We start from the raw sequence: 18,897 nt of genomic DNA on the forward strand, positions 1-18,897 counted from the left end.
GGGGGATCTGTGCACTGTTATGGGGAAAGGGATCTGTGCACTGTTATGGGGAAAGGGATCTGTGCACTGTTATGCCCATAACAGTGCACATATCCCCTTTCCATAACAGTGCACAGATCCCCCTCTCCATAACAGCGCCACCCACAGATCCCCCTCTCCATAACAGCGCCACCCACAGATCCCCCTCTCCATAACAGCGCCACCCACAGATCCCCCTCTCCATAATAGCGCCACCCACAGATCCCCCTCTCCATAACAGCGCCACCCACAGATCCCCCTCTCCATAACAGCGCCACCCACAGATCCCCCTCTCCATAACAGCGCCACCCACAGATCCCCCTCTCCATAACAGCGCCACCCACAGATCCCCCTCTCCATAACAGCGCCACCCACAGATCCCCCTCTCCATAACAGCGCCACCCACAGATCCCCCTCTCCATAACAGCGCCACCCACAGATCCCCCTCTCCATAACAGCGCCACCCACAGATCCCCCTCTCCATAACAGCGCCACCCACAGATCCCCCTCTCCATAGCGCCACCCACAGATCCCCCTCTCCATAACAGCGCCACCCACAGATCCCCCTCTCCATAACAGCGCCACCCACAGATCCCCCTCTCCATAACAGCGCCACCCACAGATCCCCCTCTCCATAACAGCGCCACCCACAGATGAATTTCATTCATGAAAAAGAATTATTAATAAAATCATTAAAAAAAAAGTATTTTAAAAGTATTTGGGCAAAAAGGCAGTTTCGGTTTTCGGTCAAGGGCATCCTGAATTTTCGGTTTCGGACCAGAATTTTCATTTCGGTGCACCCCTAAAATAAAGAAAACTCTTTGAATGAGAAGGTGTGTCCAAACTTTTGGTCTGTACTGTATATAAGAAGCACTCTGGGAAATGTTTCTACTTCATTTGTAAAGAACATTATGTAAAACATAGTGCTACTAATTCCAGTCATATCCTACAGTGTCTACTATATGGACTGGAAATCAGTCTCTCTAGGCATTCCTATAAGCCTTGATGTGACTCTAATAGGATTGCACTGACAGACTAACGCATGGTTGGCGGTGTCACATTGCATAATGGTGGACCGGAACTGAGCAGATAAAAATGCCCAGGGGGAAACTGAAAACTTCCCAGAGCAATTCTACCTTGCGTTACGAATCGCTAGTGACTTACCGCTTGATAACTATATTAAAAGAAATGGTTGCTAGGCGGTGTATCCCTAGCAACCAGAGTGTCAAACACAACTTATAGATCAGCTTCAAAGTGGATTACCACCATGCTTATGAAAAATTAGCATTGTCCATTCTATAATATGTGTGACTTGAAGGTGAACTTCTTCAGTAATAAAATGTTGACGACTGATTTGCCCAGAACATAGTTTTCTTCACTGATCTATATTGTCATAAAAAATGTTAAAATAACAATAAGACCAGCAATTAAATGTCAATATTAATCAGAATCAGGCATCAGACTCTTTAGAAAGAAATGGGCTGACGCTGAAAAGGATCAATTTGAAAGGATTCATTTAAACTTTATCCACAATTCAGATTTGAAATTTTGCATAGATGCATTTTGCATTTCAGATGTTCATTAAAACAAAAAAAATCATTTGTTGCCCGATCAGAGAACTAGTGAATGCCGCACAAAATAAAGCAAGATAACAAAGGCCAGTCCAACTCTTCAGCATGATGTTATTTGACCATCATTTTTACAATAATATTTCTGGTCAAGCCACAAAAGTATGTCATTTTACTTTAGAAGATGTTGTACTTTATATTTTTAAAGTTATTTCCTGCTCATAGACATTTAGGGCATATCAAACTGGCATTATATAAATGCCTGTCTCCCATTAATCTTGTTTTTTGATTAAAGTGAATGGGAGATTTGGAAAAGGTGCCTAGTGGTTTTACCTCTGTCAAACATTTGTACTAGATGCAATTAATATGCTATTCATGTAATCAATTATAAGGAATAATTTTCCTATAGTGCCATAGCGAGAAGTCACTTAAAGGGCACCTGACACACTGAACACAGTGAAGGCAGCATGTTACAGAGCAGGTGAAGCAGAGCAGTTTGATACATTTTTTCATGGTCAAATATACAGTAAAAAACGTATTTATCCATTTACATCCCTGCTTTGTCTGGGCTTTGAAGACAAGGAGGCGGTCCTATTAATTGGCCGACAGTCTTCCCCTTCTGACTGTAAATACAGAGATAGCTGTCAGTCACTGATAGGACCGCCTCCTTGACTTCACAGCCCAGAAAGAGCAGGAATTTAAATGAATAAAAAAATACAATTTACACTGAATATTTTCTCACAAAACTATATATCAATCTGCTCAGCTCCTCCAGCTCTATAACATGTTGCCTGCAGAATACACTGCATTTTTATGGTGATAGATTCCCTTTACGATCATAAACCCCATGATATATTTTCACATTGTATTTTATCCTAATCAATGTGGATACCAAAAAAGGTCATGCTACATATACACTGACTTGACATGTAGAGATGCATTAGTCAGTGTGCTGTTTCAGTGGACTGTCTTTTATAATAACCGCAACTAGGCTAGTGACACTGTAGATGCGATTGCTCATATTGTGGGGAGAAGGATAATAGCGTCAGAACTGCAATATTCATACACAGCCCTCCTTCAGTAGTCCTCTTCTGTTGACTGTAAAAAAATTAATTAGTTTCCTAGTTATATCTGCTGTTAAATGGGCGACACGCATTATGATCACTATAAATACAGAACTGTTTTTTTCACCTAGATTTATTAATTACTCATTTTAAATCTGTCTTGTTACGCAGTGATACCAGGATAAAGGAAGTATAGCATACCTAAGAAGATATACCATCCAAGAGCGAGTAGCCTGGATGCAAACTCCTGTGGGAGCTGTAATGGTGACCAATTAAGTTGCCTTCCATCTTAGAAACAGATAAATCGCAGTAGATTATTTTATCTACATTTGATCATGTGAAGAATACTGCGATATTTAATTGACCTTCAAGTTCTCAAGACCCTCAGTAGAATGGTTCAATGCGGTTCTGAATCAAATAATTTCAGAAAAGTAGTAAATACCCTTCAGTTATCCATGTCACTGCTGTGAAGCCTAGAGGTGTAATTCAGCAGGACTGGTTTAACATCAAGCAGGCATTTTTGTATTAAACTAGAAGGTAGAGAAAACAAAGATCATGCTCCTACATTTAGAGCAAAGGGTGCACAACTCAGTAAATTAAGGGGGGGGGGGGGGAGTCCATATAAAATATACAGGCAGCCATTTATAGGGATAGTACAAGTTAACTAGCTATAAAAATGAAGAGTGTTTTGGTAGAATTGTGGACACCAAGAGCATGCGTGTCCTAGTTCCAAATTTCGCTGCCCTTTTATCTGTTTCATAACAAATTTATTTTTTTGAATCTCAAAATGGTTTTTTATAGCTACATTTACAAAGGTGAGAGTAAATTAAAGTTGTTAACTCACTGATTTTTACCATGTCATTTTCTGATTTACTCCATACTGGTATGTTCCTGTAACCTCCACTGATTTCAATATGAGCGGTTGTTGCATATGTCCAGACCCCTCTTTTAAACAGGGCCTCGGGAATTTTATGTTCAAGACAGTAAAACCCCCTTCCCTACGTCAGGGGCCACATCTACATTCACTTGTAGGAGCACAGCGACCAGGCCTGATTTTAGTGGCAGATTATCTTATTTATATAAAACTGGGTTGTAACCTCCAAACAGGGGAACTTCAAGCAGGTTAAAGAGGTTATCCAAACTATCTTCTCTGGGTCCCACATGTTCTTGTTTTGAATGCAGGCATATATTACCAGGGTACCACATAACAAGCTGTTGCTATTGATGGCAAAAATTTGGCATTTTTACATTATGGATCAATTCAAGCTAATTTTACAAGTCATAAAGCCCCTTTAATATATTACTATGAACAGTAAAGCAAGGCCTAATTTAACACATTTTGAATACCCTTCCAGGGTAGACTGTTAACTCTGGGTCTTTCAACAATACAGTGGGTAATAATATATACACATTTAAGAACAGATCTACTCCAATGTGGCAAGGACTATAATTTAGAAATGAAAAACATCAAGAGTTTTTAAGTTTAGTATAGAGATTCTCTTAAAACCAAATCAAAAACATTCTGGTTTCTGCAAACATGAACTCATAGCTACGCAAATCTATCTAACCTTCAGTACCTACCGTCCCATTTTGAATGCATTCAAGTATTAAAAAATATTCTTAGTTGCATTTTTGTTTGTGATTCTACAAACTGGAAAAAAAACAGGTCAATGAACCACATAGCTTACAGTTTTCAAAAAATTATATTATTATAAATAAGGCAGTTTTTCCATGTAATATCCTAACATCTATTGCACCAAACAAAACAGAACTGTCAACAGGCACGCTCCCATCATGACACAAAATGGCTCATGTTCAACCATCAGCAATATTGCATGTAAAAAAATAAAGAAAATGACAAGAGTGCCTTCACACGGGAAGTCATGGTTCTTTCCAGTTGAAATGATTTAATGTTTTGTTGTTTCTCGTTGTCCCATTGAGCTATCCATTCTATTGAAGGCATTTTTTCCCCACTGTAGTTGAAATGCTCCTATGCCATAGTCTAGGCTCATTTGAGACGCTGAGTCACATTTGCCAGAGCAACAGCAAAGGCTTGGACGGCTGAAAAGGGATACTGAAAGTCTAAAATGTAGGCGTTGCCATCAATCCTTCCAAACTGCATTACCTGTCAAGGAATGAAGAAACAAGACAATTTATACTGACTGGACGACAATTTGCAAAACAGTCTCACTATACATTACTCACAGTGGCTTGAAAGGCACATCCCCGCTGTGACGTGGCTTTCAAGCCACTGTGACCACTGAGTCTGTGATTGGCTGCAAAGGTGACAGGACCAAGTAACTTGGAAGCGGCAGGGACAGCGGCAGCAGTGGAAGCGTGGACGTGAGTGTGGTTATGTTCATGGAGACAGGAGAAGACCCGAAGGGTTGTTAGCAACAAGGCTGGGTAATCCCTTTAATTAATTATTAAAGGCATGGGGTTATTTTAAAAAAATTGTTCTGTGGAATTACTCCCTCTATGCTGATTTATGGTGAAGTGGCAAAGTGCTATAAACAATATGTACCTGGAAACTACTTATATTTATTTTTCCCTTTGCAGCCATCAGTTAACCAAATTAACAATAAGCAAAGAAAACTTCTGCACTTAATCTCATCCTTTCTTTTGATCACATTCAGTTCCTGCACGTAACTGCTGAAGCAAGTGAGTTGCTAAAAAATTCATGGAATCGATGAACATAATCAGTACGGGTCCAGCAAGCACAGGAGCTGGTGCACAGGACTAATAGGATGTTTTAATATATACATATTTTTTTAACATTACACTGCCTCCTGAATAACTTCTTTAATAAATCTGGATAACACCTTTATAAAAGTAATCACCAGATAATCTTTCAAACAATGTTTGTCACCTTGAAAAACTGGGTGGCGAGTGAGAGTTGCAGGTATTTGCAGTTCCCACTACGTGTGTATATGGCAGCTAGTACTGCAATGTTGTTTTAAAGCTTAGATTCTTCGCTTTGGACAGCCTGAGATAGACTTGTTAGTTAACAAGGATGTATCTCACACTATGTCTTTGGCACGATTTTGGTGCAAAATGACGCATCATAGGTTCTGCCCCCCTTTTCTGCAAAACTCCGCACCCTTGTGCACTGGCCTCTACATAAAGTCTACGACAGCTCCCTTTCTGGCGTAGATTTAGATCATTTTCTACACCTAAAACCGGCATAGAAAATTATAAATAAGATGGGCCAGTCGGCCTGCCCCCTTCCCCGCCCACACCTCCTTTTTTAGAACTATCATAGGTGGCGTGGATGGGGAAGAAGTCGCAGATATGGACGCAAATCGACTTTGCGAACGAATCCACGTCAGACATACGCCAAAAAATTATATTCATAAATGACCCGCTATGTGTCTACACTCCTTAGATTATTAGGAAGCCTGGGCAGAAGGAGTAGATTGACACGCAACCGCAGGATCACTCAACACGTGGGTTTGATTCTAGTCTGTCAGTTGCTTCAAAAAAATAAGTAAATACAAAAATGCATTTTTTCGAATCAAGACTTTCTTTTAAGCAGTGGTGCAATAAAAATGGATGCAAGTGTACATATACATTGAAGTATAGTTCATGAATGGTAGTTATATAATACATTTCTTAATATGAAAAATATTAACGTTTTCCCATACCTGTCTTCCTTCCAGTTCGATTTGGAAATTTTTTGCAGATTCCTGAGTCACCCTACCGCCAAAGTCCAACTGGTAGACCTGTGTTGCCTCATTCCAAAGAGGCTGCTTGTTGGCCATTACATATACAAATCCTTGGCTTCCCAATCTGCCATCTTCTTTATCATTTGCTTTTCGACACTTAAATTCATCCAAGTCACTAGCTGTCCTAAGGTTCCTCTTGGTTTTCCATCCCTTTTTATTGCTCTGGCTCTGGTTCATTAGCTCATCTCCACTGATGAAAAGCTCCGGTTCACTTTCTGAACTATCTTGAAATTCACTTGTCTTATTTAATTTCTTGGATTTTAGCTGATCTTTCTGACTTTTGACCTTCTTTTTTTCTCTTCCAAGCCGTGGGCTAGATATGAGGGAATTAAAATCACCCAAAGTCCTTGCTTCCTTTTTCACTTTGCCCTCGGTAATTGCTTGAACATTTCCTTCTTCTGGCCTGCTATCCAAACGCTTTCGATTTTTCTTAGCAAATTTGTCTGTTCTCTGGGGCACAGGGCTCTCTGTTAAGGAAAGGACCTCCTGGAAATTATCAGCAGTTTCCACCATTACTTCAGTACCCACATTACTTTGGAGCTCAGGCTGAGGAGGAGAAAGGACAGGTTTTTCTGGCAACAAATGAGGTTTTGGTGGAAGTGTGGCCTGTGAGCTTGGAACTGGGGGGCATGCATTGTATGTGTTCCATGGGTGCAGAGCTATTGCAGGAAGCTGCAAACCATTGCAATTACTACTTCCTGGATACATTGGTGGCAAGGGGCAACAAGGCAGGTTGGGTGGATATGCTGGCTGTACTACTATAGAGGGCTCCTGTTTTACAAACTGTGCTGGTGCTAGAGTTTCCTTCGGGGAGCACGGTTTCTGAACTTGTTGGAGAGGAGGTGGTACATTATAAGCACCAGTAAAAGGTATCCCAACACCATAATTTGACTGGAATGTCAAAATGGGACTGGTAGTCGACTTGGGGGAAATAAATGGCACACGTAACATATCTAGATGTTGGCCCTGTCCAAGTATTAGAGGGGGAGGCCTCTGGGGCATTGGCAATGTGTTATGAGCTGTCCTTTCTTGTGGAACCCATATGTCCTCATTTACCATTGGCTCCCATTGGTATGGTGGGGGACGTTTTATTGTAAGTGTTGCCTCAGCCAGGTTTATATGCCTGACTGTCTTTTCTATGTGGCAATGCTGGGAAACAGACTCATCTTCTGTAAATGCAGAGTTAATATAGTCTGTTCTGTCTCTGCAACTTTCAACAGGACTTAAAAGGTTATAAGAGGACTGAGATGCCAAAGGAGCTGTACTGGCGGAGTGAACTATAACTGTACTCTGCTGTGGACTACAAGCTGAGGGTAGGTCAGGGCGAATATTACCAGCACCAATGGTGCTAGTGGTTATATTACTATTATGATTACTGATGCTACTGCTGATAACTCCAGTGCTACTGCTACACTGGCTACATGTGTACAATGCTGTTGGTGTCCTTTGTTGGTACTGTCCAGTCACAACATTACTCTTTGATTTGGGTGGATGCTGTAGTGTTGCCCTCTGGTTATCAAGCATTTGAGCCATTTTAAGAGTAGCTTCACGACTATTTCTCCGTAGAGTAGCATGGATGAGACTGCTGTCTATTCTTTGAGCTGCACCCCTGCTTTGAGCAAGCTGTGCAGCAATTTCAGGGTATGGTGGTGGATCTCCAGGGGGTATTGAATAGCGTGGAACAGTCAGCCTATTCAGTGTGGCACTAGTGCAAGGTTGTTTAATCTTCTTCTCTGTTGCAGAAACTCTTAGTGTTGCAGAGCTTCCTGGGCCAGGAAGTGTATAGGTATTTTGCGTACACATAATTCGAGTTCGTGGTCTGCACACTTCTTCAACATTGCCACTGCTATCGAATGTTGTGATTCGTTCATAACCTAGTGGAGTCTGATAATGCCCACTAGAAAACAGGGAAAATTCCCCCTTTTTCAGGCAGAAATCTACTGGAGGTTGTGGGATTGGTGGTGGAGGTGCTGCTGAAGTTGGGGGAGCTGGGATTGTTCCTGGGTATGGAGGTGGAGGATTGAGTTTATTCAACTGCATTTCTTGAACAGTGGTGAAAACAACAGCATCTCCCTCTGCAAATTGAGGAATTGGACGTACAGGTTTTGACTTCTGGGAATGCTCGTGGTCTCTCTCGTTGTGGTCAACTGACATTTGTATTGTACTTTGGGTTGGGTGAGGCAAAGGAGGCTGGGGAGGTTGCAACATGCGGCCCATTTCAACTCCACCAAATATCACTTGCCCTGGATTAGAATATCGATTCTGGGTTGGATACTGAACAGTATTTTCTGTTGGATGGTCTGGTGGCGCAGGAGCTACCATTTGATTGGCCAGGACATCTAGTTGTACATTTTGATTGGCTAACAAAGACTGAACTAAGCCGATGCTTTGAGTTGGTGACATAGCTTGGGCAGAGCTATGGATAGGTGCAATGGGAATATTCACAGTGCAAGGTGGGTTATTTTCAGGTGCCCCTGAAGTTCCAGTTACTGTAAGAGATGAAAAAACATTCAAAAGATATTACTACATCGTAATATTCTGCTAAAGTAAACTATTTCTTAAAATGTAACTAAAATGAATGTATATAAATTATTCTGGTAACCAAAGTACCAGGTTTGCAGATCCATCTCAAGATTTCCTTACACTCTGTGGGGCTTATACTGAACCCTTCCCCCAAAAAATATATATAAATCTGTTTCTGTTTCTTCCTGCCCTATAACATGTTACCCACAAACAGGACTGTGCCTACAACATGACAGATCCAATTTAAGCACTGAAGAGGACGGCAATACAGTTAAATCCTGCTGCAGGGAACAAGATTTGATGGCTTCCTGTTCTCCTGCTCACCCTCATAGGCTTCAGGCTACTGGGCCTGCCTATGCCGGGATGCAGGTGTCCCAGAAAAATAACCAAATAACACAATGCAGCCAATATACCGTCCAAGCAGAAGTTTTGCTGGGACAGTATACTGTGCTGCACTGTAGTCCTTTAGTACTTTGTTCTGCACTGTGGTGTTTGGCTCTTGGCAGTGTGGCAGTGTGGCAGTATATTGTGCAGCACTGTGGCATTTGGTTATTTTGCTGGGGCAGTGTATTGTGCTGTACTTTAGTATTTGGTTTTGCTGCAGGACCAAAATACAAAAGTGTAGCACAATACACTACCCTTCTATGGCATTGCTGGACATCCCCACTTCCCAAGTTGACCCAGTTACTAATGCTCAGTAATGGTAAAGGCAGCTCTCACCTCTTCCTCTGCTAAACGAGCAAGGATACCACACCTGGTTGCAGTTGAACAAATATTGGAAGAGAAAACATCCAGCTCCACATCTAAGCAGGAAACACTTTCTTTTAAGCAGTGGTGCAATAAAAATGATGCAACTGTACATATACATTGAAGTATAGTTCATGAATGGTAGTTATATAATACATTTCTTAATATGAAAAATATAAAAGTTTTCCCATACCTGTCTTCCTTCCAGTTCTATTTGGAAATTTTTTGCAGATTCCTGAGTCACCCTACCGCCAAAGTCCAACTGGTAGACCTGTGTTGCCTCATTCCAAAGTGTTTCCTGCTTAGACGTGGGGCTGGATGTTTTCTCTTGCAGTTACTAATGCTGGTTCCACCTTCTATCAATCTGAGCCTGCCTACAACATGGGTTCACTTTATCTTTTTTCCAGGGCCTCTTTAAAATTTCCAGTCTGCCCCAGGAGAGGACAGCCTAATATTGTTGGATCTTCAGCCTTGATGGTGATAGTCCACTTCCTAGGTAACAGATCTAAATTTGAATTCTTAACCAATTTTGTTTATGTTTTTATGTTTAGTCTCTTTTGCTACTTCCTTATCATTAAGAACTCAGCCTGTCTTAAAGGAAACCAGTCAAATTAAATCCGATCTGCGAGCAACATATTACAGAGCAAGTGGAACTGAGCAGAATGATACATACTGTAGTATTGTGGAAAAGGCTCAAGGCTTGACCTACTTTCCCTGCCCAAACTCTTCATACACATGAAACTATAAACAAACGTGCTTGTCATGCCCCGCCCTGACTATGTGCAGAGGTCGGCCAGAATAGCAGCACGAGTTTAGTGTTTGTTTTGGAGCCGTGCTGGATCCGCCTCCCATCAGGTGCACTGGGTGGGGACATTAGTTTAAATAGCACTCCAGCCCAGTGCTCTGAGCGGATTATAGGAATCACTTTGGTCTTGGAAGCTAGGAAGGAAGGTTGTCTGTTCCAGCTCAGAAAGATAAGTGTGGTTTCAAGTTTGATTGTTTTGTGTCATCTCTCCCATCCAGGTTCTGTGCGAGCAGGCTGCTCCTATTTCCCCTCTTCACCATCTCAGGGAATTTAGGGTGTTTCAGCCCAGGCACGGGGACACATCATACCTACCACCAAGGTCTGCATGTGGGCTGAGCAGTGCAGGGAGAGACGTCAGGGATTAGCTAGGAGGTGACCCTTCCTCTGCCTCTCGCCTAGAGCCTGGTTGGTAGTTTATCTGTTAGTCTGAGTGCACGTCCGCCGTGACAGTGCTCTCATACTACCATACTGGCTCTCTGGTGCTCGACCCTGCCACTCAGGACAACCTCAATCACTAGCATACTTACCTTAGGGTGGGTTCACATCACGTTTTCCCCATCAGTTTAATGTATACAAAAAATGTTTACGTTACATGGATGCCTTAGACTGATGCCATACAGTGGCATCCATTCACCATAGATCCATTCACCATAGAGTTTCATTGTAAAAAAATAAAATAAAAAAAATGATTTACCATTGGAAAAATAAAAGTATGCTTTTTTTTTTTTTACATGACTGTGGAGGATACAAGAACGTGGGTGTGCTGCGTTTGTATTTCCTTTTTTTGGAACATATACGTCAAATGGAGGCATAAAACGTGATGTGAACCCACCCTTAGATGTATTAAAGTCTGGTGCACCTTTTCTGAAACATGACCAATTGTGATGAACGGTCTACCCTGATGCCCATTTGTATTATCCCCCTTTGCAATTCCCCAATTTCCAAACCTGGACTCACTCATTCTCTGTGCCAATAACTCAGGTACCTTTTAATTATTTTAAGATGGATCTACTCTCCCTGTGCCCACTGAGATCACAGGTGACATCTCTTTTCTCTACTCTTAACTTCAGGACAACTTGTAAGCAAATCTTTAGATTGATTAAGGCACCATTACAGGATTTGAATTGGCTTGAAAAATTAACCCTCTCTCAGTCTATACCTAAAGCTTGCCCTATCTCGAACCTCTACTCTCTCCTTATTTATCATTCATCATCAACAAAGCCCTATTTTGTACTGGATTGGGAACACAAGTTTTTAAGGACCATATTGACCCATTCTAAGGGCTTTCCCAGATGGAAAAAAAAAAATATCAAGAAAATCATACAAACTTTTGTTTTGTTAGTACTGAATGCCCTTCTAACAAAAAATAAAAAATAAATCTGTGTAGCGCCAGTGATTGCTGGAGATGTGCCAATTCTAAAGGCAATTCTAAATTTTAGTAAACAGCAAACTAAGCTGTAGAAACCAGTGTCAGGCAGCTGCTGCCAAGGCCAATAAGATAATGTGTTGCATCAAAAGGGGCATAGCTGCCCGTGATGAGAACATAGTCCTGCCACTTTACAAATCACTAGTCAGTCCACACATGGAGTACTGTGTACATTTCTTGGGTCCTGTGAACAAGGCAGACATAGCAGAGCTGGAGAGGGTTCAGAGGAGGGCAACTAAAGGAATAACTGAAATGGGTGGACTACAGCACCCTGAAAGATTATCAAAATTAGGGTTATTCACTTTACAAAAAAGACGACTGTGGGGAGATCTAATAACTATGTATAAATATATCAGGGGTCAGTACAGAGATCTCTCCCATCATCTATTTATCCCTAGGACTGTGACAAGGGGACATCCTCTGCGTCTGGAGTAAAGAAGGTTTGTACACAAACATAGAAGAGGATTCTTTACGGTAAGAGCAGTGAGACTATGGAACTCTCTGCCTGAGGAGGTGGTGATGGTGAGTACAATACAAGAATGCAAGAGGGGCCTGGATGTATTTCTGGAGTGTAATAATATTACAGGCTATAGCTACTAGAGAGGGGTTGTTGATCCAGGGAGTTATTCTGATTGCCTGATTGGAGTCGGGAAGGAATTTCTTTCCCCTTAAGTGGTGAAAATTGGCTTCTACCTCACAGGTTTTTTTTTTGCCTTCCTCTGGATCAACTTGCAGGATAACAGGCCGAACTAGATGGACAGACGTCTTTTAAACTATGTTACTATGTTTACATAAACTTATCTGGGAATCAATGATAATAACACATATGAATGTAAGTAGCACTACTGTAATAAAGAATACATTTAGCAGCCCATACTACAAGTTTTTCAGGGGTCTGGGATTTAGGCTCCATTCACACGTCAGCAACGTGTTTTGCGGATCCGCAAAACACGGACAGCGGCAATGTGCGTTCCGCATCTTGCGGACCGCACATTGCCGGCACTGTAGAATAAGCCTATTCTTGTCCACAATTGCAGACAAGAATAGGACATGTTCTATTTTTTTCGGGACCGGAATTGCGGACCCGGAAGTGCGGGTCCGCAATTCCGTGTCCGGGCAGCACATCGTGCTGCCCCATAGGAATGAATGGGTACGCAATTCCGTTCCGCAAAATGCAGAACGAAATTGCGGAAGTGTGAATGGAGCCTTACATTTTTATCTCATATCTTTATTTGTTTTCTGGTGGGGAAGAATTCAGGGAATCTGTCAAAGTATTTGGAAATACTAACCTGGTAAATCATCCTCATCTTCACTGAAAACATTAGTATTAAATACTGGCAAATTAATATAGTCCATCGAAATTTTTCTCACTTCTGGAAGGTAAATAGTCATCTGTCTTGGCTGGAGGTGCAGCAAACTCGTTTTATAAATAACTATATGATAGAGGAAGAGTGTTAGTATGCATAATAGACTAAAAGTGAATGAATTAAAAGGGCATTCCCATCACTGAATGTTATGGCATGTTGCTAGCAAATCTGATAACATCATGACCGTCAGGATTCCAATCACTTGGACAGAAGTCTCTTTGGCGTTTTTTCCTGCGCAGCTGTGCCCTTGACCACCAGCTGTGCGGCAAACTGCAACATAGCTCCATTCAAGTGACTGGAGAAGGAAAACTATGTAGTCCGTCATTCTAAGGATCAGGATCAATCAGATTGTGACAGGATATTCTAGCCACTCTCTGTGATGGGAAATCCTTTTAAGGAATACATACAGAGACATCTGGTTGTTCATGTATTGATAATAGCAGCAACCAATGTATATTTGTGAGGCTCTGAATATAAATCTATTTTACAGTTTAAATTGGAAAGTAAAACGGTATTTACTCATTAACACACTGATAGACATGTTCTTTTGTAAATTTCTTGACTGGAAATGTTTTGAACATTGATGCAGGAATGTAAAGGTGATTATTTTTGTAACGCCTTATTCTTTTCAAAATGTTTTTAATTTTACATGTATCGAACCCCCACCCTTTAGCTTTACACTCAGCATCACAAAAGCAAAAAAAGGCCAGGGGAGAGCAGACATAAATTGGTGGCTCGGGAAGAAAATGGGAATATGACATCTGTGCATGTCCTCTGGTGTCTCTATCTATCTAATCCATCAGCGGATTAAGGGTGCCCTCGCACTTGTAGAATTTGCCTTCTATTAATTCCATAGTGGAACAGAATGCAAATAGTGTTTTGTTGCAGATTTCCTGTAGTTGAAGGTCTTCATTCATTTCAATGGAGATGTAATCTGCACAGAAATCTGCAACATAATTCCAAACCAAATACCTATCCTATTTCATTGCAGAAAAAAACGCAACTAAATCTGCAGCGTAATCTGCAACAAAAAATGCAACTTTGAAAACTGTAAAATCCACACCTGGAGATTTTGGTGTGGCACCCCCCCTCCCCCCGCAAAACTGCCAGGCCGATTATCGGGAACAGATATTACTACAAACACTAGGTCCCTGTAATAGGACCATGTAAAAGTGTTGCCGGTCATCTGATGACTGAGCAAAACGCTTGATCATCGGGTGAAATGATCTTTCCTGCAGCACATTAAGTCATTGTTTCTGGGCAGCAGATCATGCTGTGTAAACTGTGATCTGCTGCCCAAAAACTATGAGTTTGTATGAGGCTGAGCAATGGTAGTAGCCATCACTTGTTCTCATACAGTGAAGGAGATTGCTTCATCCAACTGCAATTCTTCACTCACTGGAACAGTTCCTTCCCGATAATTGCTTGCTCGGTCAGTGCATGCAAATGCATCTGAACATTAACAGCCCATGACAAACTCTGTATAGCCTTATAACGTAACTTTATAATGGCTTTTCTTAACCAGGCCATGCCTATAATGGCTGCTGGCAGATTCTTACATTCACTTTATTGTGTAGTAATAGTTAACTTTATCTTCACACATGTTCATCTTATCCCAACTCATACTTTTCAGTTTTATACGTTGTCAATTGCATTTTTACCAAACTGAGTCATTTATAGATTTTCCAGTACTTAAACTTTGTCTTAACGATGGTTATATTTTAACTCTGTGTAGCAACTCATGGGGAGGGGGGGGGGGGGGGGGTTTTCTGAAAAGTAATGTAAGGAAAAATTGGCTTAGTTGTCCATAGCAACCAATCAGATTCCACCTTTCATTTTCCAAATGAGCTCTGAAAAATGAAAGGTGAAATCTGATCTATAGGCAACTAAGCCATTTTTCCTTTACATCAGTTTTGATAAATCTTCCCCATGGTGTGAACAGCTCTAAATAATATTTTGGATACATAATAAAAACTGTGAAAAGTACTTACCCGCTCCAAGATTTGCTGGTAAGAATGCCGCTAACCCTACTATTTTAAATTTAGTTCCCCATATATTGGATGTAACCTGAGCAAGGTAGTTATGCTGTAATAATAAATGAATATATTTATGAATAAATTCCATAATTTACTTGACATAAAAGTGATTTGGTTCAAATAGATTTTTCAAGTAATATCCAAATATCATGTGGATTATTCAGTCATTAACAATGCTTTACAATAGTCTAAGATTATAATACTGTGCCCTATCGTCTCCACTGAATTGAAACTATCAAAAATATTTTCAAAACAGTGAGAATTCCCATGTGCTGAAATGCCACATTTCACGCAAATAATGCTAAGATGAAATTAAAGTGAACCTGACTAAAGTAAACCTCACTAAGGGCAGTGTAGTTTAGTGACAGAACCTCTGATTTCAGCAGGCTTTCATTTCTGTGAGGGCAGCATGGTACAGGTGACAGGCTAACTTTAATTTAAATTGCTTAAACAGTTTCAACAAACTTTGCATAAATCAAAAGTGCAGGTGAATATAAGAAACTTTGCAATATCTCTTATCAGACAAAAAATATCTTCTCCCCCTTCCCCCCCCAAAGGAACATTATTTTCTGAATCTGTCTTGAGAGACAAGATGGCACTCAGCTCACTGAAGGAACAGATTACATGCTGCCCATATAAGACTATGGAGTAGTTTGATCCATTTTAGCAACATATAAATTCTATGTATGTTAACAATCTCACCTGTGTGATATCTTCTAAAGGAAATTCTCTCCGAGTTAAACTTGGTGACCCAATTGAAGGCTTCCTTATAGGTAATCGAGGGGACCTTGTAATCTCTTGTGCAGCACGAGACAGCTTTGGAGATTTTCTAGCTTCTATGTTAATTCTGTAAACAGAATGCTTGTTAGAAGAGGTCATAAGGTGCTGGCAGTGGCGGTTTGCAGAAGGCACTATGACTCACATGGTGGGGCAGCTCTCTGCCAGGATGCTTCTGTGAAGCCAACATAGATGTCATAGTGGACGGATCTAAAGATCCTATACCATATTTCTCTAAATTGGTGTTACTTCATATGGCAGATTTGACCAGATCCACTTGCAAAAAATCTTTAAAGGGATTCTGTTACCAGGTTTCACCCCTGTCAGCTAAACATAAGCTGATGTTCAGGGCCTCATCACGATTCCTAATGTGGGCTTCTAAATGTGATCTGTAGCCTTATTTTGCTAAAAAACTGCTTTTACTAACCTGTCACTCAAAGAAATAAGGTGCCCAAGGGGATGTCAAGCGATGCAAGGTGCCCGCCGCACCCACTGCCGTTCGTGCCCAGCGCCGCCTTTCCAGACTTCTGCGCCGCCTCTCGCTCTCCCTCCCTCCCCCCTCCTCCTCCTGCTGCTGCTGTAAGATCTCGCGCGTGCGCACAGGGCTCTGCCTGATGCGCCCGTGCAGACTTCTCCATTTGGCTTCTTACAGCGAAGTGCGCATGCGCCGGCACTTCGCTCAACCCCCTGTATGACCTGCACTCTGGCGCCAGCCTCTCAGAGCCCTGTGCGCACGCGCAAGATCTTACAGCAGGAGGAGGGGGAGGGAGGGAGAGCGAGAGGCGGCACAGAGGATTAGGAGGCGGCGCAGAAGTCTGGAAAGGCGGCGGTGGGTGCGGCGGGCACCTTGCATCGCTTGACATCCCCTTGGGCACCTTATTTCTTTGAGTGACAGGTTAGTAAAAGCAGTTTTTTAGCAAAATAAGGCTACAGATCACATTTATAAGCCCACATTAGGAATCGTGATGAGGCCCTGAACATCAGCATATGTTTAGCTGACAGGGGTGAAACCTGGTGACAGAATCCCTTTAATACAGTGACCCTGATTTATCAAGACCAGCTTGTGCTGTGCCAGTCTCAATAAGGCCTGCACTGCTGGAGGAGACATGCCATTTATGATGAGACGCAGGCCTTGTCATAAATTACATGCCTTCTCCGGCTCTCCATGTGCCAAAGTGAAATCTACAGCAGCTTGGAGCTGCCATAGATTCAGTCACTATTTACCCCAGCTTTTGGGGTAAATATTAACAAATGATCTGGGGGGCGATGGCCACGCCCACACCACCCCTGGAGTAAAATGGAACTTGTGACTAATGGCACTGAAAAAGTTGCAAAACCTGGGTTTTGCAACTTTACTATGCCAACAACACAAGTAGAGAGAATGATAAATTTCCCCAAGTATCTTCTATAGGCAGCCAAAAAGTTAATCCCCTTCACTAGAGGCGATTAGAAGACTGGTACATAGATAAAGTAAATCTGAGCAAGTCACAGGTTTTAAATATCTCTCTCCCTAGGTGACAGGCTTCCCTACTCTCAAATACCTCACCTTTCGATTGGTCTCAACCCTTTATTAAATTTCTGGGAATCAAAATATCCTCTGAACCCGGCCAACTATATAAAAACAACCTTGTGCCCTTGTTCCAAGAGATTTTTAAAATACTATCTTCCTGGCCCACACACCGTATATCTCGGCATTCGGTCGCAAAAAAAAAAGCTAAATGCCTTATATAGCCAAAAATAACTTGCTGCTACAAGCTCTGTCCATACAGGGAGTGCAGAATTATTAGGCAAATGAGTATTTTGACCACATCATCCTCTTTATGCATGTTGTCTTACTCCAAGCTGTATAGGCTCGAAAGCCTACTACCAATTAAGCATATTAGGTGATGTGAATCTCTGTAATGAGAAGGGGTGTGGTCTAATGACATCAACACCCTATATTAGGTGTGCATAATTATTAGGCAACTTCCTTTCCTTTGGCAAAATGGGTCAAAAGAAGGACTTGACAGGCTCAGAAAAGTCCAAAATAGTGAGATATCTTGCAGAGGGATGCAGCACTCTTAAAATTGCAAAGCTTCTGAAGCGTGATCATCGAACAATCAAGTGTTTCATTCAAAATAGTCAAAAGGGTCGCAAGAAGCGTGTGGAAAAACCAAGGCGCAAAATAACTGCCCATGAACTGAGAAAAGTCAAGCGTGCAGCTGCCAAGATGCCACTTGCCACCAGTTTGGCCATATTTCAGAGTTGCAACATCACTGGAGTGCCCAAAAGCACAAGGTGTGCAATACTCAGAGACATGGCCAAGGTAAGAAAGGCTGAAAGACGACCACCACTGAACAAGACACACAAGCTGAAACGTCAAGACTGGGCCAAGAAATATCTCAAGACTGATTTTTCGAAGGTTTTATGGACTGATGAAATGAGAGTGAGTCTTGATGGGCCAGATGGATGGGCCCGTGGCTGGATTGGTAAAGGGCAGAGAGCTCCAGTCCGACTCAGACGCCAGCAAGGTGGAGGTGGAGTACTGGTTTGGGCTGGTATCATCAAAGATGAGCTTGTGGGGCCTTTTCGGGTTGAGGATGGAGTCAAGCTCAACTCCCAGTCCTACTGCCAGTTTCTGGAAGACACCTTCTTCAAGCAGTGGTACAGGAAGAAGTCTGCATCCTTCAAGAAAAACATGATTTTCATGCAGGACAATGCTCCATCACACGCGTCCAAGTACTCCACAGCGTGGCTGGCAAGAAAGGGTATAAAAAGAAAATCTAATGACATGACCTCCTTGTTCACCTGATTGACCTGAACCCCATTGAGAACCTGTGGTCCATCATCAAATGTGAGATT

General features: G+C 41.8%; 1 protein-coding gene across 1 annotated transcript in view; it reads right to left on the reverse strand.

Annotated features, from left to right (window-relative positions):
* Positions 1-1,680: 1,680 nt before the first annotated feature.
* The window catches only part of TULP4 (TUB like protein 4), a 400,386-nt gene continuing 383,169 nt past the window's right edge, over positions 1,681-18,897 (reverse strand). The window contains exons 11-15 of the mRNA XM_040429356.1: positions 15,982-16,126; positions 15,235-15,328; positions 13,166-13,309; positions 6,295-8,864; positions 1,681-4,775 (exon numbers count right to left, since the gene is read on the reverse strand). Coding sequence (XP_040285290.1) covers positions 4,659-4,775; positions 6,295-8,864; positions 13,166-13,309; positions 15,235-15,328; positions 15,982-16,126 — 3,070 coding nt within the window. The 3' untranslated portion in view covers positions 1,681-4,658. The remainder of the gene's footprint in view (positions 4,776-6,294; positions 8,865-13,165; positions 13,310-15,234; positions 15,329-15,981; positions 16,127-18,897) is intronic.

The sequence above is a fragment of the Bufo bufo genome, chromosome 4 (genome assembly GCF_905171765.1).
Source record: "Bufo bufo chromosome 4, aBufBuf1.1, whole genome shotgun sequence".
NCBI lineage: Eukaryota > Metazoa > Chordata > Amphibia > Anura > Bufonidae > Bufo > Bufo bufo.